The 24,303-nt window shown below is 45.8% G+C and overlaps 1 protein-coding gene across 1 annotated transcript in view; it reads left to right on the top strand.

The window, feature by feature from the left end:
* The first annotated feature begins 15,219 nt into the window (after positions 1 to 15,219).
* LOC135386285 (hemicentin-2-like) overlaps positions 15,220 to 24,303 on the top strand; it is a 211,938-nt gene continuing 202,854 nt past the window's right edge. Inside the window, exon 1 of the mRNA XM_064616110.1 lies at positions 15,220 to 15,365. Coding sequence (XP_064472180.1) covers positions 15,236 to 15,365 — 130 coding nt within the window. The 5' untranslated portion in view covers positions 15,220 to 15,235. The remainder of the gene's footprint in view (positions 15,366 to 24,303) is intronic.

Raw genomic sequence — 24,303 nt, 5'->3', positions numbered from 1 at the left:
TGAGGCTGTGGGAGTCGTTGAGAGAAGCCGAGACGCCGGCTGAAGCGTGCCGTGGCGTCGGCTGCCGCGACTGCCGCGATCGGTAGGTGAGCGCGAAGCTCGGGTGTCGCGGCCGGCAGTGAAGGAGCGCCGGGGTGCGGTGAGCATCGGGCTGAAGCGAAGGGTAATGAAGCTGTGAGGCGCGTGTGTATCGGTTTGTCGTGCTTTGTAGGAAGGAGTCAGTAGGTCAGTATGCAGCTGTCCGCTTGCCGAGCCCAGGAAGCAATTCCGGAATGAGCGGAGGGTGCTGAGTGCAAGGCACAGATGAGAGTCGTGGCAGCGGGTCTGGACAGTTGAGGTTGAGGATACCGCCGTGCCACGGAGCTACCGTACTGGTCGGATAGGTAGTAGTAGAGAGGCTTCCAGGCTGCGCGGCAGCGTGCATCGGTGCTGGACATGCGGGAAGGTTCCAAATTTGGGATGGAAAAAGGGCCGAATTACATCGAACTTGATGTTCATAGTTCGGGTCACCAAATATAGAGGAGGTGGAGTTCCCCTACATGAGTCCCGACTGGCGATGACGGTGGCCTATCTCCATGGCCGCGCCGGTGGAACTGAGGCAGATGCTCCAGGCGCGTGGCCATCTTCGCTTTAGTTCATCCGCACTCGCGCGCTTTCGCACGCACACTGTTCTTGTTAGTGAATACCTGTTAAGTCTCACGTGTACTCGCTTCCGTTCATTGCTGCCGCTGAACATAAAGAACACTCATGTGGTCAAAATTGATCCGTGAACTGAACACCGATGCACTGCTCATGATCATGGTTTTCCCTCGTCGCGTAAAACCTCGAATCATCCATTTTCCAATCCAATCCAATCCAAGTAAATCCAATTCGTTTAGTCTTTGTTAGAACTCGATGCAGTTTATCTGCAAGGTTCATGCAATCATGCCTGTAGCCGTTAACTAACTTATTGCTAACGAAGATTAAGGTCATTTCCCATTTACCAGCTTCACTCTTTCATGTTTAATTGTTACTTTTCCTTATTTACTATATCAGTGAACGTTCCTTTTCTTCTTCGCAAGTCGCGAAAGAACCTTTTCCTGGGTGTTCCTGTTGGTAGCGATTAGAAAACACCATTAACGAGAGGAACCAGAGAGTGCGAAAGAAAAGTAGCAGAAATTGCGCATTTGTATCCATGAAAGTTTCTACCGTAGACGGGCGCTTCACTTAATCCTCATTTTGCGTCGCACTAATTATCGGGTTGGTGTAATTAGTTTAAGCACGTACCGCACTGAAACACTCTATTGTAGCACACATGACAGCTGCTTATGGGGAGAGTTTGGACATTCTTTGATATTTTGCCGCCTTCTCTGCGCAGCATCTGCTGACGCTAGTTTCGTCACAAAGCCGGCGGCTGACATTGTCTCGACGCCATTTTGGAGAGGCCCGTCAGCCGTGTTCACGTAGTTGTTTGTTTGTGACGGCCGCACCCTTACTCACTTGATAATTCATACATCCTGCCGTACACTAAGTATACAAAAAAAAAAAAAAAAAACGTGCTGCGCAAGAGAAGGTGAGATTGTCGTTACGCTAACGCACAAAGTACCATGACTTGAAAACCCGAGACGAGGTAGGGACAAAGACAGACAACCACAAACACGGCCTGCTGAGTTTGAGACCGTGTTTGTGGTTGTCTGTTATCGTCCCTATCGTCTGTGTCGTCTGTTATCGTCCCTAACACTCTAAGAAAAAAAGGAGTACTTTTACTCCTTTTGGGGAGTAATTGCATTGCCACAAAAAATAGTCCCTTTCAGGAGTAAATGCACGGGAGTAAATGAATGTCACAGAGTGAAGACCGCATTTCACGCGCTGTTGTAAGAGTCCAAGGTGCATAATTGGTGCGTATGCATGAAAATACCTCGAAGCAAACCGTCAACCGTGATATATCGAGTGATATAAAATCTTGCGCCATACATATGGCACAATCTGCGAAAAAAAGATGCTCTAACTGTTTCTTACTCTGTGTGGCTAGAAAATTGCTACGTTGGCTGAGTTATACAGCTTTATGTCGTTCAAATCGACCAAGGGCGCATATTTACGTAGACTGTTGCATTCAGGAGACCATTCGCGAAGTTTAGGGACAATTTGCAGTCTTGGGGAGTAAATGTCGGGACTAAATGTTGGGTTAGGGGACTAAAATGGGGAGTAATTGCAATCTGGGGGAGTAGAAGCTGCAATTACTCCCCGTTTTACTCCTTTTTTTCTTAGAGTGTACCTCGTCTCGGGTTTTCAAGTCATGGATCGTCACCACCAGCTCGCTTGCTACCTAACTTTCCTTTCGTGCGCACAAAGTACTGTGAGAAACTGCATCTGTCTGCTGGGTAAAAGGCTCGATCCGGAACGGCGATGCCGCAAGTACGGGACCTTGTTGGGCCACCAGTCGTGTGACGTAAAATGGTGCGCTTTCAAATAAGTCACTTCAACTCACTTCATGAACGGCTGTGGCACACGCGACTAGAAATTGAACCACACGAGTGAACAACGTTTACGTCAATGAAAGAATGGCTAGGAAGCAAGCGAGCTGGTGAAGATGGTGCATAATGTAAAAAGCCCGAGACTAGGGAACACGAAGGGACAGACACAACACGAAGTCTTCGTGTTGTGTCTGTCCCTTCGTGTTCCCTAGTCTCGGGGTTTTTACATTCTGCACAACGTTTACGTGCTCTTACGCTTCCAGTTTCGTGGAACTCGTTATAATACTAACAATAATAGTAACTAGGACGACGCGGTGACACAGAAAAAGCGTTACTCTGAATTACCGTGGAGATGAGGCTGTGATCGTGATCCCTCTCGGAGGGCAGCGGATTTCCGCCAACGACAGTTTTTGTTGCGTCAGAAAGAAGGTATAACTTGAAGTGGAACTAGTTAAACAGGGACGGAAAGGAAGAACCAACACTATACACTGTAAACCAGGTAACACATATGTAACGGTTAGGTACCGCTTGGCCAAGACGTACATTTTTTAAAAAGTGTACCTCCTAGATTTAAGAGGTACACGCGTCCTCACATGCGGTACATGCAACGCATATTTAGGCCTACCCGTCAGGGTGTTTCCCCTCCTCTACGGTATATTAACAGCCCCAGGAAACTACGCTGTACGGTAAATATCACAAACAAATACCGTTATTCGAAAATTACATCCCTTTCAGGGGTGGATGGGGTTCGGTGGGGTTCGGTGATGGGGGATCGGTATACGGATGGGGTTTCGGAGCCCTTGGACCGCTTGAATTTCGCTGTGGTCGCGAACTGTACCTGCTGGTTGAGGACCGTACCTCATGTGCACCGCTTGGCCCAGGTGCGGGTCCTCTTTCATGCGGTACATATCGGGTGCCGGATTTAGAGTGTACGTTTATCAAAGACGATAGAATTCAAGTTCTTCTCACGCTTCACGGGCCAAGCGTGAGTATATGTGTATGATGTGTTTCCTGTATGATTCCTGTATGTTTCCTGTATACATATGTATGATGTGTTTCCTGTGAAATGCTGCGCGGCTATGGTGTGACTAAAACCGCTCACCTGTCTGATGTCGATCTGGAGACATCGAAGGCAAATTCAAGTTCCGGTTTTCAGGAGACATGTATTTCATTCTGGATGAAGCGGAGGCGTAGTTTAAAGGCAATTGTGGTCTGTGTAGATCGTGAACCGACCGTAAAGACTTGTCGTCGTCTGCTGTTGACGCTTCCGTTTCCCTGAGAGGATCACGGTATCTGGCAACTGCGAACTCGATTACCAAAGGTGCTGTGGCCCCAGCACTCGTCGAATTATCTTTCTGGGGACGGGGAAAAGGGCTGTGGCGTCCATTGCGGCGTGAGGGCTACTACGCCTTGAACTCCGCGGCCAGTTCAACCAGAGCTTCGGCGTCATCGACTCAAAACGGAAGGACCTTAAGATATCAATGATGATGAAGCCTGAGCTTTGGCCCAACAACTACAATGACGTAACGTGACAACACAACGTTACGTCATTGCAGTAGTTGTGCCCAAGCTCATGCTTCATCGTCATGGATATCGCCCACCAGCTTGCCTGCATATACAGTATTTAATCGATCTTAAGAGACACCTCTTGAAGTCCTGGCGTTGTAGTTGCAGATGGGGGTGCGTCTCGAACCGGAAGCTGTCCCGTGTTTTCTGGATCGGCGCCATGCTGTGAACTGTGCACTGCATACTGTGTTGCACCGCACGTACGGGATCAAGAATACGATGCGATCAGTGGGAGAAGGATGGGGAAGACCTTCATGGTCGGAGGAACAGGTATCGACTCCTTTGTTGCTGTGACCCGCATCGCCCCTGAGTCGGCACGCTCTGCCGCCACGCGGCACCAAACAGAGGTGCTGGAGGCACCACACTTGCTATAGCTGTCATGGGAGTACCATGGCCCTGATAGATAGGCCCTGATCAATCCCCCTTGTGGACAAGAAGATGTCGACGGAGAAAGATGAAGGGAAACGGGTGTGGCACCGGGGTCTATTATACCGTTGTATATTCAAAAGCGCAACCACACACGGACACAGGGAGAGAGACACTGGCGCTACTTACAACAGTTTAACAGCGAAAGAGCAAATCATTAAAAGAGAAACCAATAGAGAAACCGCCGCCGGGCGCTATCTACGTATTACGTGACCTCAAGAATGTATTGTCATCAAGCAGGAGAGCTACCTATGGAGGTAGGCTCCTTTACACTAGACGCGCACTATATGCTGAAAGGCAGGATAACAACGCTCCTAGGGAGATTGCTTACCTCAAGAAGGTTATGTCATTTTCCAACACGGCCACGGAGGGCGCACTGATATACACGCATCATCACACTTGTTTATCTCGTATGCCTCGATAATTTCCCTGGTGACTTTCGCTGTGCCTCGCAACGACTTTCTCTCTTTGTCCGTGTGTGGTTGCGCTTTTGAATCAACAATGGAATACCAACAAGCCCAGCACTCTACTCTTTTATACCGACATTCTGTTTTCTTCTTAGTTCAATTTGCCTTACTTTTTCTCCAAAGTGCACGTCAGAAACTTTTCGATGGTTCTCGACGGCAATCAGAGACGTTGCTTGCCATTTGAGCAACTTGTCCCGTTGTACTTTTTCTTCATATTTTTCTTTTTGGTCGGTAGCTGAGCTGTTATTGCTGAGCCGGCTGCCTGCTGTTCGCTCATTATTGCAAAAGCCTGGGTAGAACTCAATTTATTCAGGATTTGCCCGCGGGCGCACAACGAAGTTGGTCTTATACTACGTTAAGAAGAGAAAGGAGGAAACGTCGAACCGGAGACAGTTTAATATGAAGCCGAGAGGTAATCGAAGCTGAGAATTGAAAGTCAAAAGGTATTAGAGCTTCGTATGGTTTGTGTGCACTTGGATTAGGCTCTACGAGCATTGAAGTTCTATATGGCGCATATGTCCGTTAGAGCAAAACTCTTCAAGGAACACTGAACACGTACGAGAGGTGCACTTTTTTTTTGTTGTTGCACTGTGTTACGTTTCCTATGGTGAAAGTTTTCCAAAATTATTGGCTCTAACAAGTGCAGACCGCCAGCAAGTGTGCCCCGTTAAACAGACACAATGAAGGACGCTTATGCAATTTTTTTTTTTTTTTTGCAGTATCGAGCAGCGAGGTGATTTCCAAAACATTCTTCCGCATACTGCAAACCTATTTTTATTCGCGATGTATTAATTTTCGCGAATAGCATTTGGGAAATTTTCGGTATTTTTTTTTGTTTGTTTTTCGGTATTTTGGGTATTTAATTTCGCGATTCCAGGTCTGTTTCCTTTCGTGGGATCAATGTCAAGCCGTGTTCGGGAGTACAATTTTTCGCGATTTTTTAGCAAAAGCGAAATTTTCAGCGAAAATTTTAGCGAAATTCGCGAAAATTAATGAATCGCGAGTAAAAATACGTTTGCAGTAGATCCCGTAAGTCCGCAAGTTCCGACCGTGCCAAAGGCCCCTCAATGTTTCATTTTACACGCCCGCTATACTTTCATCGCTGTATTGCTCCGCATGAGGAGATGAATGTCCGACAATGCCTGCGAGCGGAACACTCAACGCCACAGCTTGTCACAACAGGGTTCGCTCATGGGCTGGGAGTCCGAAACGTCACTGATTTCTAGCGCCTGGAATGGAGCATTGCGATACGTGGGAGTTTCGTGATGTAGCCCAATCGCGCTGGGAAGGAAACAGATACCGTGTATTCACACGAGCGACATACTCAGGGAATATTCCAGCGGAAGAAAAAGCGAAACTACCGAAAGCGAAAATAGTTCCGTCCCGTGATGTGTTGAGCATTCACACGGTGCGGACTACCGGGAGTGGCGTATTGCGCATTTAGCAGACGACACTTAGCAGACGACGCCGTCAGCGTCTTTTCCTGTCGTCTGCTACGGAACATCTTGTGGCTGTGGCGCAGGATATTCCCCACGGTTAGCAGTGACAGCAGAAAGCTATGACGTTTTTCGCATCTGTTCGATTGTTTACTGTTCCTCTGAGGTAAGATAAGAAAGCGTGTAACAGCCAAGGTTCTCAGACGGGCTTACGTTGTCTGAAAAATAAACACGCTCAGTGTCGCTGCTGTCTCTTCCGTGCGTACAGCGCTGTTACAGTTATGGTTAACACGTACGGACTAAATGTCCTGCATCAAAAACGCGTCAGTTATTTACTTATTTGATGTACCTGATGTGTTTATTTCGCTAATTTAGTCCTTAATTTTGCGGCTAAGTGTTTATGTATTTACGCTATGCCTTTTTTTTTTGGCTTCCTTTGGCTCGCAGTATCCCAAAATAAATGCACACTTAGTTGCCGCTTTAGTGATATATGCTACATTACGCTAAACGTTATGAAATAATTTGTCATGAATGCACATACTGAAGTTTTGAAATCAAGAAGAATGAACTCCAATGCGACAGGTATTCGAAGCCTTACATTGTTAAAGGGATCTGAACACAATATTTCTAATGCGCTGCATTTCTTTTATACCCTCTTTCTTTCTTTTTTTTTCTTTCATTTATTTCCTTTATATTTCTTTTATAACTCTGTATTGTCCCTTGTATAATCCCTTCCTTAGTGGAGTACTCTCGAGTCTCCGTTGGTCAACTGTCTCTATGTAAGCTCCTTAGAAGGCGTTCTTCGTCCAGCAGTTGGAGCGCCACAACAGATATTCACATAAGCTTAACCTGCCACGCTGCCAACTTGCAGCTGTATCTCCTTGGATATTTGCCCTTTCCTGCATGAAACACATCTAAGGGACTTCTTTCCTTTTTACTACATTTTCCTTCACTTGTTTCGCCTCTGCGTTTACGACGGTGACCCAAAGGGAACAGAATGGCTGTGGTCAGGAAGAACAGTTTCCTTCTCTCTCTCTTTTTTTTAATTTTTTGCTGGGCTTTGAAGGAGCATAGTTTGAGGAGAGAGATTAGCAAAAATCTTCTGACCGTTGTAATTAAACCAAAAGGATAAATGGAGAGAGTACACTGCGTCACATTACGTGGCGACCTGCTCTTGTGCTTATTGAATCAATATGTTCCAGTTCAGAAGGGGAGACCGGGAAGGATTGTCACACGTTCTTTTTTTTTTACTTCCGGTTTCTCTATGGTGGAAGTACCCATACTAGGCTGCTGAAACCACTGCTGAAGTTGAGCGGGATCTCCTTGCTATACATCACATATTAAACGAGGGTTAGGTCAAACATTATGCAAAAAATACTTCGCGTGGAGGTTGTCGAGTGTGACTATACGTCTCACACGCAGAGAGGCTGGGGCAAGTCGTCTCATGTCCCTTGTGGTGTTCATTTTGGACACGTACCGAATATAACGCTTATTTGCAGTGCATATAAAAAAGAAACTAAATAAAGGGGACCTATTATCTTATGGTTTACATGCTGTTCGGGACTGTCCTAGCTGTAGTGTTTTCATGGGCACACTGCAAGCTGGTCGTTTTTGTTTGTAGGCCCGCAATGCACATGTAGAAGACGGACGAGAATGTTATAGGGTCCCTAAGGTGTCTTAGCACTTAGTCACTGAAGAAGTTTCTTCGGGGGACAGTTTGCAGTACTCATCGCTGTCCCAGTTCAAACACCCGGCGACTTACACCATCAGAAATTGAATAACCCACCCTGACAAAACGTAGACTACCTTTACTTAACCAGGTGGACGTATCTAACGTGTTCTTCCGCGGGATGAATAATTATTACAGTTTCTCCTCGGTGCTCTGTCTCGACATTGTTCAAGAAGTCGCAACAACCTAATGCTTCTCATTCGTTTTTCTTTGAGTCTTCTTCTTTTTTTTTTATATGCGACCCTGTTTGCAGAAAAATTAACGAGGCGTTGTTACGTTCTCCTTAACTAAGAGGCTTATTTTTGTTCGCAGTCGTGACATGTTGCGCCAATCGATTCATTTCACACTAACAGAAAAGACGAAACGAATCAACAAAACAAAACGGAATCACTGAAGTATCAAAACCTCTAAAGCAACGCAGAGTGAATTTCCCCGGCTGTTTAACGTTAAAGAAAAGCCTGGCTTTCGAAACTCCGGATGGTTTATTTGCTAAGCGACCATGGTTTACGTTGCGTTGAAGGAGATGTTAGTGGAGACTAGAGTCACTAAATAAGCTACGCTTCAGACTATCGACACTCAGTTCCAACAGCGAGCATGCGCCATCTTGTTTGCGCGCCACGCTACCCACGCACACTGCGGATTTTAGCACACGATGCCATCTATCGTGCGCGGGTGAAATGTTCCTTTCGTTTGCAAGCAGCAGTTGACGGCCTCGAGCTCACCTTGACATCCTCGGGATGCTGTTGTTGGCAATACATGGATTATCGCACAACAGTCATACACGCTTCTCCATCCCACAGTGAGCATTATGTGAGCCGTCTTTGATCCTCAACTTGGGACGGTACCGGTCAGGTCCCCCAAACTCCCCTCGGAAAAGCGTGCAACGAAGAAGGCCGCCACTAGATACCCCACTGTTGCCGTTCCGGATCACTTCAGCGCGCTAAGTTTACCGACAAAATGTTTTTTGTTGTTTCTGCGAATGAATCTAGTCTTTATATGTCCAAATAAAACGCGTATAACAACTTTCTGTGTCGTGTTTCACTTTTTGGCCCCGTTTTTAAACGTGTTGAGCGATCGGAAGGATCTAGTCCACTGCTGCGTGCATCACATAGCGTACCTGTCGTACCAGGCGCCGCAGGCGCAGTCGTCCATTTCTCCTTCGGTGACTTGGCCTGGCTAGGATTGTGCTTCAACTGGATCTTTAGCGCGCTACAATTCAACGCAAGCCAACGTCTGGTAACAATGGGGTATCTAAGGGCGGCGTCCGGCATTGCACTCATCGGGATAGGAACAAATACATGGGAAAATGGCGACCTTGGGGGACCTGGTACCGGTTTGGTGCGGAAACAAGATGGAGCTTCTGCTCTCCCTTGGACCTCAGTGTCCATACTCTGAAGCGAAGCTTATTTAGTGACTCTAGTGGAGACCTTTCACAGAGGCCCTAAGAGTTTTGAGCATATTGCCACTCCTTCTGTACTTAGGACCCCGGCGAGAACTGTTATCACACTCGGGTTGTACCGACTAACTTCTGCGGCAAGTTCGGCGGTATAACTTCTGGTTATGCGTTATACAGGGTGCGTGCAGATAAACCTAGGTGGCATTTGTACACGTGGCCTTGTTGTCTACTTAAAGTGCCACTCTGGACTCGCAAAAACAGCGTTCATTTTGTTTAGTACATAAAAAGAAGGTGCGTCAAGGAGTCTATACGCGAAATCTCAATCCTGTTTACGAGCGCTGTGCATATTTCGGTCTTTTTTTTTTTTGTAGATCCGCTGAGCCTCCACAAGTTTCGATGACGCAAACTTCGGGTGACGTAATCATGAGCCCACGAATTGCAATGATGTCATGTTCTGGAAAGGGCAGTCGTCTCCTAGCAATGACGCTGCCGACCGGGAGGGTCGCGTGGAAGAGAAGTCACGTGACGGTGATCGAAAGAGGGGAAAATGGGGCAGATGGCTTCTCCCTCCTTGTGTTTCTTCGAAGATCGTAGCGGTCGGTTGGGTATATGTCACGTGGGGCTCCGCTAACGGAGTGCAAAAAGTGAGCCCTTCCGGAAGACGCGAAGGGCAACAACGTTGCCAGATGAGAGCCGCGCGCTCCGTCGGAGCCTAAGATGACGTCACTGTTCTAAAAATAATAATAATAATTTACCTTAGCTTTCGCATTACGCACTGCCAAAATATTTCGCAGGAATGTAAAGTGAGACAAGGAGATTTCAGTGACATAACCTTGGTAGGATTCCGAGATTTAGTCCGTAGTGGAACTTTAACTGACGAACTTCCAGTGGCGCATGATGACATCTTTATGCGTTCGAAAGCTGTAGAAAAACCTTGGAAGCCATGGCGGTATCAGGAGAGTTGTGTGTAAGTACCGCTAGGGGAGCTATCAGAGAGGACACAAAAACGATGTCCCATATGTGGATGTTGATCGGTAGTGCTCCTAGCGGCACCTGCGCTCAACTCTGCTCAGGCAGCCATGTTGTGCTATTCTTATGCGCGCCCAAGCAGCACAACATCTTGGCCCTATATTGGACCAATATCGGCAATACTGGCCCAATATTGGACCAATACCAGCAATACTGGCCCGATATTGGTCCAATCTTGGTCCTATATTGGGCCGACATTGCCAATGTTGGTCCAATATTGGCCCAAGATGTTGTGCTGCTTGGGCGGAAACCGACGTTTTAGTCGCTCTATTTCTTTTTTTTTTACGCCGAGTTTGACTTCCACGATTTTTTCTGTAGCTTCGCACGCATAAATACGCACCACCGGAAGTTCGTCAGTTAAGTACAAGACGGGTTACGTGTGCAAATGCCACTTAGGCTTATCTGCACACACTCGATCTGTTCGTTCATCGTATACAATAACTAACCGCTTCGATCACCAAAAATACACGTATGCCGTTCCGCTCTTGTGCATCAGCTAACACAGCTGGTTTGCAGTTCCCTTCTCAATCCCAAAATCCCGAGATTTTTCCGAAACAGACCCGCGCGGGATTGGTAAAGCTCTGCGAAATCCTCCCACATAAGTTTTATCCCGTATCACGCATTATCCCCGAACAACATGAATAATTTTGTGTAGTTCACTCCATTAATCCCACCCTTTCACAGTCAGCATAAATTGTTTCGGAAAATCCCAAGTGGGCCACGCAAGATTGCGGTGCCGACGCCTTTTAATCCCATTTCTGTTATTCGAAGCTGGAGCCCATGCGACGAGGAAAAAGAATAAGGAACAGGCTGCGAAGTCGTCTCGAAAGTATGCGGTTGGAAGCCGGAAAGTCTCGCTGCGCACAGTGTTGCCTAGCGATATCCCATAGTTCGCCGGTATTTCTTACGCTTTTCTCTTGGCAGTGATGAATGTCTCATGAATTACAGGAGGAGAGAAAATGCTCTGCGGTTGCACGAAGGGGGATTCTTTGTCGACCACCCGGGTAAGGTGTCCAAGTAATTTTTTCAAATTGCAGCGAAGGTTCTGGGGGCATAAGGGCTCAGGTTACCTTTTGCTGCAGCTATAATTGACAGCTGATGTGTTTTTTAGAGGTTGGTGTCCTGAATATTTAGGATAATCGCTATCGTCATTTATGTATTAAATCAGGAAGCATAATTGAAGCGTGCAACGCGTGAAAAAAAAAACTATGAGTGGTTGCGGATAATGAACGTCTTTCCTTTACGGGCTGCTAGCGATTATTCTGCGACAGTTATTAACAGCAAATGCGGCCGACTAGAACCTAGATTCAGTTTATCCAGCTGTGTCCTTGATCCTTAGGATCCATCCATGCCCCAAGCGCACAGTCAAGCAGCTTCGTGCAATATCTTTTCAGCGAACTATTCAGCGCTCAACCTAGTGTTTCTCAAACATATTTTTAGTGTTCACTGCACAGTCAGACTGACAAACTGAGGTTGTTATGGATAGAAAAATAATGACAACGTCCTCGTCAAGTACCGTGTAGTCGTATTTTTAGAAAATTACGGCATCTACTCCCTCAGAGTGCATGCAGTTACTGCTTATGTTATCGTCTCACCGTAGAATTTGTTCATCAACACTTCATTAGTGTTTTGACAATAAATTTTCCTTCGTCGTCAGCAGTACAAATAGTCCCTAAGGTTCGCGCAAGTGGAACAACCCATAAAAATATCAACACATAAAAATATCAAGCTCATCTATATTCATTGTTTAACCATGTGTTTCAGAATAACAAGCACTTGCAAAAAATTACTTTTTTTTTCAGATAGTATATTCACATATAGGTCGTCTAAAAGAAATCTTCCCTTATTTGTATAACTAGTCCTCTCCTGCAACATATTGAAAATCTAGAGGTTTATTTTTCTTTAAGAAAAATTTAAAAAAATTGTCACCATAATGTGCTGCAGCTTGTTCCTCAGTTGAGGCCATCTAGGAAGCAAAAAAAAAATACATACAGCGTTACAGCGTTACACTCAAGTGCAAAAGCAATGGGGCAGAGTTTTAGAACTGGCCTCAGTTGTTGACTTGGTTGGGGAAAATAAAGCAAATCAGTAAATTAAGGATATAGGGAGTGGTAGGCTAAAAGATAAGGAAGATGGGCTCACTAATTTTGTGACTCATCTAATCAGTCAATAATACAAGAACCCAGTGCCTTACGCCCGATACGCTGTGGCACAAAGTTGAAGTCCTGTTCGGAGTGCCACGCATTCGGTGGGCTGTCATTCAAACGCTCTTTCAGCCTCCCGTCCCGCATCGCGATAGGAAACAGTTCCTCCTTCTGGCAGTTGAGATTAACTATCAGGTGTGGATTTCTCGCTGCATTGCAGCACAGGGTGGCCGCATCCCTAGTGTAGCAGAGGTGCTAAATCTTGTTCGAGCAGGGGTTCGTTGCGCTCTTCGTAGAGAGAGAGAGAGAGCTGTGCTGGGATCTGTGCACTTTGCGAGACGATGGCAGACATCTTCGGTCCTCTTTGAAGATGATAGAGGTACGTATGTGCTTCATTTTTAGGTGGCGAAGTACAGTGTGCCGTTGTCACGTTCGCAACTTTCCGCGAGTATTCGTTCGTTGCATGGTGACGTTCAGCACACATATTAATCTAGAGATCATATTGCTCTAGTGTTGGCATCTACGTAGCCTTAGTTTAGTCCGTGTGAAACGTTAGAGGGAGCCAGTCAGTGTGGCTGGTCTTCCGCTCCGATGCCAATACACTGGAACAAGCAGTTGGAACAACTAGGTAGGGCAGAGTTTTTAGAAGTGGCCTCAGTTGTTGACTTTGTTGGGGTAAATAAAGCGAATCAGTAAATTAAGGATATAGGGAATGGAAGGCTAAAACGATAAGGAAGATGGATTCACTAATTCCGTGACGCATCTAATCGGTCAACGATACAAAAAAAAAAAAAAAAAAAAAAAACAAGCAGCTCAAAGGCTAAACGGTAAAGAAAAGTTTAGCAAGATGGGTAGACAATCTTCTGTGGCTCATCTCATAGAGTCAACAATACAAACAAGCAGCGGTGCAAGCACAAGCAATACAGGCAGAGACGAAGCAGTAAGTGTCTGCCCTTCTTTTTTAGGACAAAGCAGCACTTTTTTAGAAACGCGATGTGGGTAAGCATTGCACTTGTCCTATCCTGCAGTTTGCACTACAAACACGCAGCAAAGAAGACAAAGACGTGAGAGGACTTCTCCTGTCTTTATCGTGCATGCTGCTTGTTGCACTCAATATGAACCATTGGGAACTGCCCCCCCCCCCCCTGTTGGTGGTGGTGATGGTGAACAAGCTCGCCGATGTCGGCCTCACAGAGGTGGGCAACGCCCTGAGGGAATGTGCATCCTGGGCCGACTTCTAAGGGAACTGTGCCAATATATGCAGTGATGACCAGTAGTTAACCACACGTAGTTATACTACTAGTTAAACTACCTGAGTGTAGTTAAAAAGTAGTTCTCAACTACTTGTAGAAATGTAGTGTGCAACTACTAGTTAAACTACTATTTCGAGTAGTTAACTACAGTAGTTACGTTACTGCAGACGCCAACTACTTCCGATTTTGCCGAAGCTTTACGGCACGATTGTGCTTCCAACTTTTACCTCGAGCTACGTGCTTGATGAGAACGGAGGTGCAGAGCAATCGTGCCGTGCACGTGTACTAAATCTTCACTTTCATTACTGCTAGTGATTCATATTTAGGTGTCCAAGAACACTACAGAATGGAATTGGTGTTGACGGACGACGTTAAGTAGTTAGACATGTAGTTAAAATACATTGCAGTAGTTAAAGGAGTAGTTTTAACTACCTCCCCTGAAACGTAGTTGAACTACTAGTTAAACTACTCCATCGCGAAGTAGTTAGTAGCTATAGTTAAACTACTGTAGAAGTAGTTAGTGGCCATCACTGGATATATGTCTGAAAGCGCCTGAGAACCGTCCCCCCCCCCCCCAAGAAAAAAAAACATACGTCGAGACTGGGAGATACCCGGGTTCGAATCCCAGTGCTGGCTATGCTCCCTCCTGCATACTTTAGTTCCTACAGGGGCTATTTTATTTTTTTGCGCACTAGCAAGTCGACATACCTATGGCTGAGCTTTCATCCTTTTCCTGCTTTTTTTTTAAATATCTGTTCTAATAAATTTGCAGTTCGCAATACACAGACTTCCGCGGATTTAGACCAGAAACAGAATAACAATTATCACAAGCGTGTAATCCCCAAAATGACTCATTTTTCCTCATTTTCCTCCTTTTTTTTTATATCTGTTCTAATAAATTTGCAGTTCGCAATACACAAACTTCCGCGGATTTAGACCAGAAACAGAATAACGATTATCACAAGCGTGCAATCCCCAAAATGACTCATTTTTCCTCATTTTCCTCCTTTTTTTTATATCTGTTCTAATAAATTTGCAGTTCGCAATACACAGACTTCCGCGGATTTAGACCAGAATAACAGAATAACGATTATCACAAGCGTGTAATCCCCAAAATGACTCATTTTTCCTCATTTTCCTCATTTTTTTTCCTTAGTGTAGCGTTGTTTCTGAAGGTGAGCGAACCCAATCCTCGCGCGCTTTCCCTAATACCGCCTGGCGTCCCCGTATGGCGCTCCAGCGCCGAGGGGGTGCGCAGCCGCGCTTGTTACTCGCTAAGAGGAGAATGAAAAGGCTCGGTATCTCTCGGACCGGCTCCGTGTCCGTGGTCGGAGAAATGCAACGTGCTCCCCGTATGTGTCTTGTGTGGGCCACGCCGAGGATAGTGCGTTGGACATGGATGTTTTCGGTGTGCGCATTCTGGATCAGTTTTGTACTTATGTCGCCCGTGCCGGAATCTTCTCCGGGTAAGTGGCGCCTTTCACTGTACAGTGCGTAAAAGAAGTTGTTGCCACGTTGTGGATAGCGGCTGCAGCAGGTGTAGCACGAAATCAATCAATCAATCAATAAATCAATCAATCAATCAATTAATCAATAGGACAGGAAGAATGCAGAAACAGCATGCGTACGGAGCAAATAGAACACACTGACGTGGACTTTGAAGAATGTCAAGAGTACCACTTGCATGACGCCTTAAACGAAGCAGAAGCTTTTTGTGTCGGTTTCAGAACGTGTTCCCATTAAATAGGTCGGTTCATTAGAGAGCTTTCGCATATTCCGTAACAACCTACGACAACGATACGATAAATGAAGCTGTGAAATAAAAAATCAGCAACGTGGTGTCATCCGCTTGAAAGAAATAATGCGACTGGCTTTTCATGTTTTCGGAACCCTTATGGTGGGCACCTCCTAATTTACTAAGACGCGCCATTGTCATATTTTATACTAACGGAGTAGTCTCAATAAAACGCAATTCTGGGAAGTTTGATCTCGTATAAACGAACACTCATATCGCAATCGTATGTCGGCCAGAAGACTTCTGCTGTGTTCCTTCTGAGCGTTTCGATGTTCCACATAACAGCAGGACACAAAGATGGATTCATGTGTCCTCGCTCTGAAAAACGCATACTGTCCTGGGAAAGCGTACACTCAGGTTGTCCTGCATGTGTTGGTGTATTTTGCATGCTCTTGACGTTTGTTCCGTCTGGTTGGCAAATCGACAACACGAATGAACTCATGTAACATACTTTCCGCGCATGCGGCGACTGAGTACAGATAAAGATCAGAACACGGGGGAACTGATGTTCTCAGGTTGGAACAACATAGAAAGGACAAATACATACAAAGCGCCTATGTCCTACTGCTACTATAGCCTATGTGCCTACTGTCCTTTCTATGTTGTTCCAGCCTCAGAACACCAGTTCTCTCATGTTCAACATCTGCTGCTTGCGTCGATCCCGTCGTATGAATGTGTGTATGAGTGAGCAAAAATGTAAGAGTGAAAGGAGGATGAGTGAGAGAGAGTGGCTGGTTTGTCCCTTCAGATGACGCAACCTTGGAAGTCGCTGGGGAGGTTTGTTAAGCTTAGCTCAATTGGTAAGAGCCCTGGAGAGCCGGTAAGCCGGTAAGCCTAAGAGCCGGTCATCCAGAAGATGTGGGTTCAAATCCTACAGCTAGATAACCTTTTCAGTGACTTTCATCTTTCAAAGATCAGGAAACAAGATCCAAAAGACAACGGTACTCAACTTTCTGTACTTCTCGTTTTTTTTAACTACGTCCTATTAGCAGGAATATTCTGCGACTCGCAAACGAAGATCAGAGCTCATTAATTCCGACTTAAGGATATTAACGACATTATATAAATATTTTTACGGGGGATCTAAGCATACTTAGTTGTAATGAAATCAAGACATTCGAGAACCGCTATCAGACTCAATGAAAAGACTACTTTGATTTTGATACACGTAATGTTTCAAAAATAAAACACACGGCAATGAATCGACGACTCGCTAAGCGAAACATATTAATCTTATCTAAGCTTGATCCATGTAACGTTGTTTGATCCTTCATATTGAAATTTAGTATTTTCTTAGGAATTTCTTGTTATGGTGGTGATAGTGTAACAACTTGCCATTGTTACCCTCAGAACTGTGGGCAGCGTCACGGCTGTAGCTGGAAGATGAGATGAGATGATGAGGGTGAGAGGAAGATGAAGGGAGATTAGGGGCGATGGATGGTAAACTCTCAGCTAGTTTAATCTATGATAGGTCCTAAGACTTGTCACAGCACATCATAAAGGCCTAAACGCATGGAGCGTTTTCCCGACGTTTTTAGGACGCGCGCGCGTGCTCGGCGTGCGCGTGACCTCGAAAAAAAAAAAACTGTTTCTCAACGCGCGCGGAAGGCCTACGCCGGAATCTGTCGACTACAGATATTCGCGCGCGTCTGTGGGCGCGTTTTCTGAGAAGTCGACAGAACGATGACCGCCGTGCGGGTGACAAGGTTGCGTATAAGTAGCTCGCATAAATTTTTGAGACATCATCCACCACACTTAATTTTTTTTAAATTCCGTGCACACTAAATTTACTTGTACCTTTTAATGATACGTGGAATGAATGAATGAATGCAGGCACCACCGGAAAGATGAGCATCGGCACGTTCTAACAGATATTAGTTGTCGACGAATACAGAAACGGTGGCGCGCGTCCTATGCGTTTCGGGTGGTCGCCTAGCGGGCGTTTCTTCGCCGCGTTTGCAAGGCCATGGCGTGCGCGCGACGTTTTGACGCTGGAAACGTCCCATGCTTTTCGGGCTTAAAGGTTTCCAGGCCAGTCCCATTTCAGGAAGGAAATGAGCCAGAGTCTGAGATCATGTGCGTCTCTCGGAGAGCGTGCCTATGATGTGCACCACGTCGTCCAGTCAACCGTTCCGGCAACCCACTAAATGTTATCGACAAGCGCCATTATAAGCGCAGCAGTCGCTTATACTAAGTATGGAATGATTTCAGGCTAACCACAGTGCTTGCAATTTGCCTCATCCGCAAAGCCGATTTTGTGGAGCAGCGAGCTGGTGACGCTGACACGGTTTGCAACCTATTTCCTTGGACATCTGTCATTCGTATCGGTATAGCAGACGATTTAACGTAATATGCCGAATTCTGAGGTGGTATGTTTTAAGTGTTCTCGGATGACAATTCGTTTACACTCAGGCATCGCCTAACTGGTTTACGTATAAAGTGTAACTAGGATTCCGGGTTTACGGGTTTAGCTTTAAAAAAAATCCGAAAACATAAACAGTAAAATTTAAATCAATTCGGATGTATCCGAAAAACTAAAACGCTTTATGGTTCGAGTACCGAGATCTCAGCAAGAAAATCCATCCACTGGCGACTGTCTGACGAAGTTCGCTTCCTTCTGTGTCGAGATTACCACAAGGCCCCCACGACAGGGAAGGGTGGTTGACTCTCTTGAAAAAAATCCACTGTGCAGCAGTCTTTCACTTAGCTATGAACTATTCATCCGTGTAATGCGGGAGGCCTTTATCATCAGGAGTCATCAGGAGGCATCAGGAACTCGGTCCGGGTATTTAGATATAAAGAGTGAGACTGATATTGAGACTATAATCGTACTCGTGGAGGTATTCAATTTTCAGTGCGACAGGGCCATGTGGCCCCTGATTTTCCGTGTTTCCGCCGTCACACGGCAAATTGAATGGCATTTCCAGCGAATGGCATTCGCAGTGAATGACACACGTTCCATGTCAGACGGTGAAACCAAATGGCAGTAGGTGCGAATGGCTTTCTCGGATGGTGGTTCCAGATGATGGTTCTCATTTCGCGAATGGTGTTCGGTATGATGCTCACCTTTTTCTTTTTTTTTTTCGCGAATCCTTGCGAAGTCTCCCTTTAAGCCTTGGGTCATTAGGTTGACGCAATAGACCAACTACTGACCAGTGGCATGACTGAGCGGGTTAATGCGTCGCGCTCATTGGTGGTTGCCAAGGTCGTGCTGAACACTATGAGGTCGTGGGTTCGCATCCTATCACCGGCTGTGCTGTCTGAGGCTTTTCCCTGCGTTTTCCGCCAGACTTTCCGGATGTATTTCGGCACAGTTCCCTTTGAAGTCGGCCCAGGGTGCACACTAGCCCCCCTCCCCCCCTGTCCCCCACTCCTTCTTACTGTCCTTCCTCTATCCTGCCCACGTCTGTACGTCGCTCATAGCCACAGTCGCTTCGTTGCGTTCTAACACGGAATCAAAATAAGTACAGTGAACCCTCGTTAATATGACCCCCGATAATCTGACATACGCGCTTTACGACCATACTCCTGGGGAACAATGCAGTGCAAACCTCTGCAAATCCCCCCCGTTAATATGACAATTCCGCATTATGACAAAAATTTTCGGGAATGACCATGGTCATAATAACGAGGGTTCACTGTATACTACGGACGCTCTCTACAAAGCCGAGAAAAGGCGACGTGAAAGACGTTCGCTGCGCTGCTGTTCGCTATTTTGAGAAACGGCGTGTAGATAGTTGTTGGACAAAATAACCGAGGAATAAGGAATAATACCCGGTTTTGATCTCTTCTATCTCACCACTTTTAGCCTCTTCCCCTTACTGTTTCTCTCTGTTACTCTTCCTGGCGGTCATCTTTCGTTTTACAATAGGGGAGGCGGAGGCGGGGTTATCTTTCGCTCGACGAGCCCTCGGGAGCCCTCTATGAAAGGGAGAAAGAGGAAATCCAGGAGGACATCGCAATGAGGATACCTGTATCTATACTGCAGAGCAGGACAATACAGTAGTAGCAGAAGATCGGAGAGATTTTTCGCATTTCGACTCTTTTCCGTGACGAAAGTACATAGTATATTAGGCTGCTGATACCTCTACTGGCGCCCAGTGGGATCTTTTCGCTGCACATGATATATATTAAACGAGGGTCATATGAACAAACAAGCATATTAAAACCACATTCCGCGGAGCTTGTCCAATGTGTTCATGTGCTGTCTAGACAGGGTGCATTCACCAGATTAAAAAAACAAACAAGAAAACTATGAGAACAGCATAAATACCGTTGCTGTATATATCCCTTCAGTTGCTTGTACTTGTTGATTTCCTTTTTTTTTCTTGTGTATTTATCTTATTTACTTTATTTATTTATTGTATGTATTTCTCACGTGTATTTAATCCTGGGTGGCCCCTCCTCTAGCTCTGCTACGGGGCCCCCGTTGCTGCCATTGTACCTCGTATTTGTAACGAACAAACAAACAAACGAACGAACCGTTTATGCAGTTTACCTATATGGCAGGGCGGGCATCCTCTTCAAGAGAGTATGTAATTACTAGATGACTAATTACTTAAATTCTTTATTTAATTAAGGGTTTCGTGCAAAAGTGGGGTAGGAGAATTCCGCTATCTCAGTTTTGCTCGAAAATCCGTAATTAACGAATTTCAGGTAATTAGTCACGTAGTTGTTACGTACTCTCCTCGAGAGGGTGCCTGTCTGACCTTATATTTCCACAGCAAGAACACTGTCTGTGTTGTCCTTATAGCTTTTTAAAATATCCGCAACGGGAATCAGAGGTACACCGAAGTGCAAAGTGGAAGTGAAGATTTGTGCCTTCCGTTTCCGTGAAAATACAGAAGGGACCGCTCCTTCTTTAATCCTGCTGTATTTCGTTGACAAGCGAAGGCTAATGAGCACCTCCGGATTTGTTTTCAAGCATTCGTCAACAGCATCTGTCATACACTCTCAGACAGAACACCATCTCCTACGGACGTCCGAAATAGATCCCAATGTCCATATCCGAAAATGGACCTCCGTGGGATTCCCTTGGGATATTTATGGAGAAATATCCGTAGCCGTACATCCGTTTGAAGTCCTGTAGAGGCTGTTTCACGGATTGTCCGAATCAGCTCCGTGATGGGACGTTGTATGGATCATGTATTGCAAAAGAGAGAGAGAGAGAAACGCGGGACGATGTGCTTGTCCTCGCGCTTCACCTGTCCCCAAGTAGGCCTAGACGGATCCGCGGCTAGAATAAGTTTCCCGTCTTTCGGAAACAATTGAAATATGACAGTCATCGAAAAAGCCATACATCGACGGGACTTGAACTACGCATCTCTCGATTACCATTCGAGTGCCAATGACCAATTCGATCACGGGAACAACGTAGAGCGTGTTCATTGTGAAACATATACTGTGGCCGAACGCAAGGTGAGACAGCCAACAAAGTGAGCAGCAAGTCTGTCACCCCTTGAGAGAATGAAGTCACCTTCCTTCGTAAGGATTTGGGGGCCAGCCTTGGTATTGAGGGTTGTCTTTGTGATAAACGTCAGTTGATGTTTGACGCTGCGTTTGTGCTGTCTGTCAGTGTGTCGTAAGTTCAAGAAACACTCTGTCCTCTCGTTACCGAAAGGAAGTCGACAACAGGTTGTAGCACAGTCAGGAGACACTTCACTGCATGTAAATTTTTTCTTGTCGAAAATCAACCTTCAATCGCAAAACAACCGCTAAATGAACGTCAGGAACTCCAACAGGACGAACAATATGCGTCACTTCCGTTGTCTGCTACGGTGGCGCGGCGACGCTCACCTGGGGGCTCAGAGCCCTCCCGCGGCCGAATTTTACATCGCGAGCATGGCGGCATTTCCGCGAATATACGTAAATCTCAGTCGAATTCTGCATTTTTTGGTACACATAGCAATATGAGATAAACAGCTTTGCAGCTTATTTTCGCTTCCGTCGTGCTTTAAACTACGCAAAACACTCCGCCTGTGAAGAAGACGACATGTCTTCAACTTGTACATCAAGCAGCCAATCAGCGTCACTCTTTCCTTATACCTCTCCTTGCCTCTCTCTCTCTTTTCTTTTCTCTTTTTTTTGTGTGTCTAGTACGTAAACACAGCGTATGCGTCTAGGCAGATCAATATTTCGTCGTCCACACGACAGGGACAATTTATTCTGTCCCCATATTGTATTTGCAAAATGTGTTCTCGGCGTGGGGCGATTCGGCAAATTCGCTCCTATAAAGAAACAAAACAAACATGTAAATAGGAAAACGTTTTGTGTGCGTCGAAGGAGCGGGCTCAATTTGTCGACTTTGTAATTCGTTTTCTCTCTCTTTTTTTCTTGCTGTCCCGAGATATTATGCTATACTCAGATACATTATGCACTAGGTAAGCTCTGCGACGAATATCGACCACCTGAAATTCCATAACATTCGACGGAAAGCGCGGGAACTAACCCGCAATTTTGAGCTGGTAGGCGAAACTGTAACCAATCTGGTTGACTGTGAGATATCTAGGTGCACAAATGTCACACCTGGAGGTAGTTCCAAGGCCGTGGTAAAGACTGGGACGTGGCGAATTCGAAGCTGCACCATCGACTCTGCTGTCTGAAGGTTCTCCTGCGTCTTTCGGAAGGCTTTTCCACACTGGTATTTGCACATTTCGTTCCAAGGTCATTCCGGGACGTGTGCTAGCACCCCTCTTCCCCCTCTCCACCCTTTACTGCTACACTCTCTACCTCTATCCGTATCTGTGCATCGCTCGTATAGCTCTAGTTGCGCCGCAGTGCTAACGTATATATGACGTTTGCTTGTGAAAAGGGCCGCGTCCGCTGAATTCACTTACCGTATGTTGATTGTGAACCCTGGGTCTACTTCATGGGGAATGTTTCCGACAGTCGGTGCCACAATTGAAACCTGGGATCCTCGGATCCCGCTTCCCTATCTCGGGTTACCCGCCTGGTCACCTCATAGTCTCGCTGTTCTGTGTAGACAACAACAACAACAACAACAACAACATAGATGAATGGATGATGATGATGATGGTGTGGGATGTTTCTCTGCGTTGGGTGCAGGACCCTACCCCATTCCAAAAAGGTTCACGTGAAAGGATGCGTGTGTTGACTGTGTAGACAGTAGGTAATGAACAAGTGCCATAATAATACTGCATGGAGCAAGCCGACAGAATAGTCATAGCGTATACGCTACGTTTGCCACGCGTACTCTCGCTTAAGCTTTCTCTTTTTTTGGCTTTTTGTACTTTTACGACTTGTTGCGATACTAAAAGAGACGGCGAGGCAGACGACTTCCTCTCCCCTGATTGGATGGAATTCCTTGGACGGGCAGTAATTCTTCGGAATGGAGACTCCTTAATGGAGAAGGGAGCGTATTTTTTCCTTTTTTTTCCCGAAGGGGTGTTGTTGAAGGAAGATGAGAACCTTTCTCGTTGTAGTTGAGTTGAATACATATATAAAAAAAAACGGGGGGGGGGGAGAAATTGAACCTTTCTCGTGAAATTGAGTAGGTCAACGATTTAGGTCTGCAGTTTTACGTTTCTTCTTTTCTGGAAGAGAAATCGTTGCGGGCCGCGGAGCTTAATCTGCGAAAAGCCCGCCGCCGTAGAGGGACGACATTTACTGAGCGACGTGAGAGGCATTAAAGAAATATATAGCCCTCCAATAACTGTCGAGAGCATTTTCATATGAGCGATGTATCGTCAAAGTTATTGCCGCGCGGATCAAACGTGGAACGCTTCTACTTTAAACGGCAGGAAATATTTAACGGTTAGTGCTTCCTTAAACGGGAGGAATTTTTTGACATTTTTTTTTTTTCGCGTAACAAAATGCGCGACGTTATGATTAATTTCGTTGAACTGCGTGACACTCATCTCTAGTGCTATATATATGAGATCGGCTGACGTGTCACGAAGGCGGTGCTCGCTTGCCTCGGCGAATAATAATGGTACCGCGATGTCACATGTAAGGTTTGTCTGCCGCAGGCTATAGGACTGCGGATAATTTCGACCATCTGCACTCTAAGAAAAAAAAAGGGAGTAAAACGGGGAGCCGTTGCAGCTTCTACTCCCCCTAGTCTGCAATTACTCCCCATTTTAGTCCCCTAACCCGACATTTAGTCCCGACATTTACTCCCCAGGACTGCAAATTGTCACCGAACCTCGCGAATGGTCTCCTGAATGCAACAGTCTACGTAAACATGTGCCCTTGGTCAATTTGAACGGCATAAGGCTTTATAACTCAGCCAACGTAGCAATTTTCCATCCGCAGAGAGTAAGAAACAGTTAGAGCATCTTTCTTCGCAAATTGTGCACTATGTAAGGCGCAAGATTTTATGTCACTCGATATATCACGGTTGACGGTTTGCTTCAAAGTATTTTCATGCAGGCACACGAATTATTTACTTGGGACTCTTACAACAGCGCGTGAAATGCAGTCTCCACTCTGTGACATTCATTTACTCCCGTGCATTTACTCCCGAAAGGGACTATTTTTTTGTGGCAACGCATTTAGTCCCCCAATGGAGTAAAAGTACTCCTTTTTTCCTTAGAGTGTGCTATGCAGGGTGTCCCAGCTAACTGTGAACATATTTAAAAAAAATATGT

The sequence above is a fragment of the Ornithodoros turicata genome, chromosome 2, assembly GCF_037126465.1.
Source record: "Ornithodoros turicata isolate Travis chromosome 2, ASM3712646v1, whole genome shotgun sequence".
Taxonomy (NCBI): domain Eukaryota; kingdom Metazoa; phylum Arthropoda; class Arachnida; order Ixodida; family Argasidae; genus Ornithodoros; species Ornithodoros turicata.
This window is presented reverse-complemented; position numbering and strand designations above follow the sequence as displayed.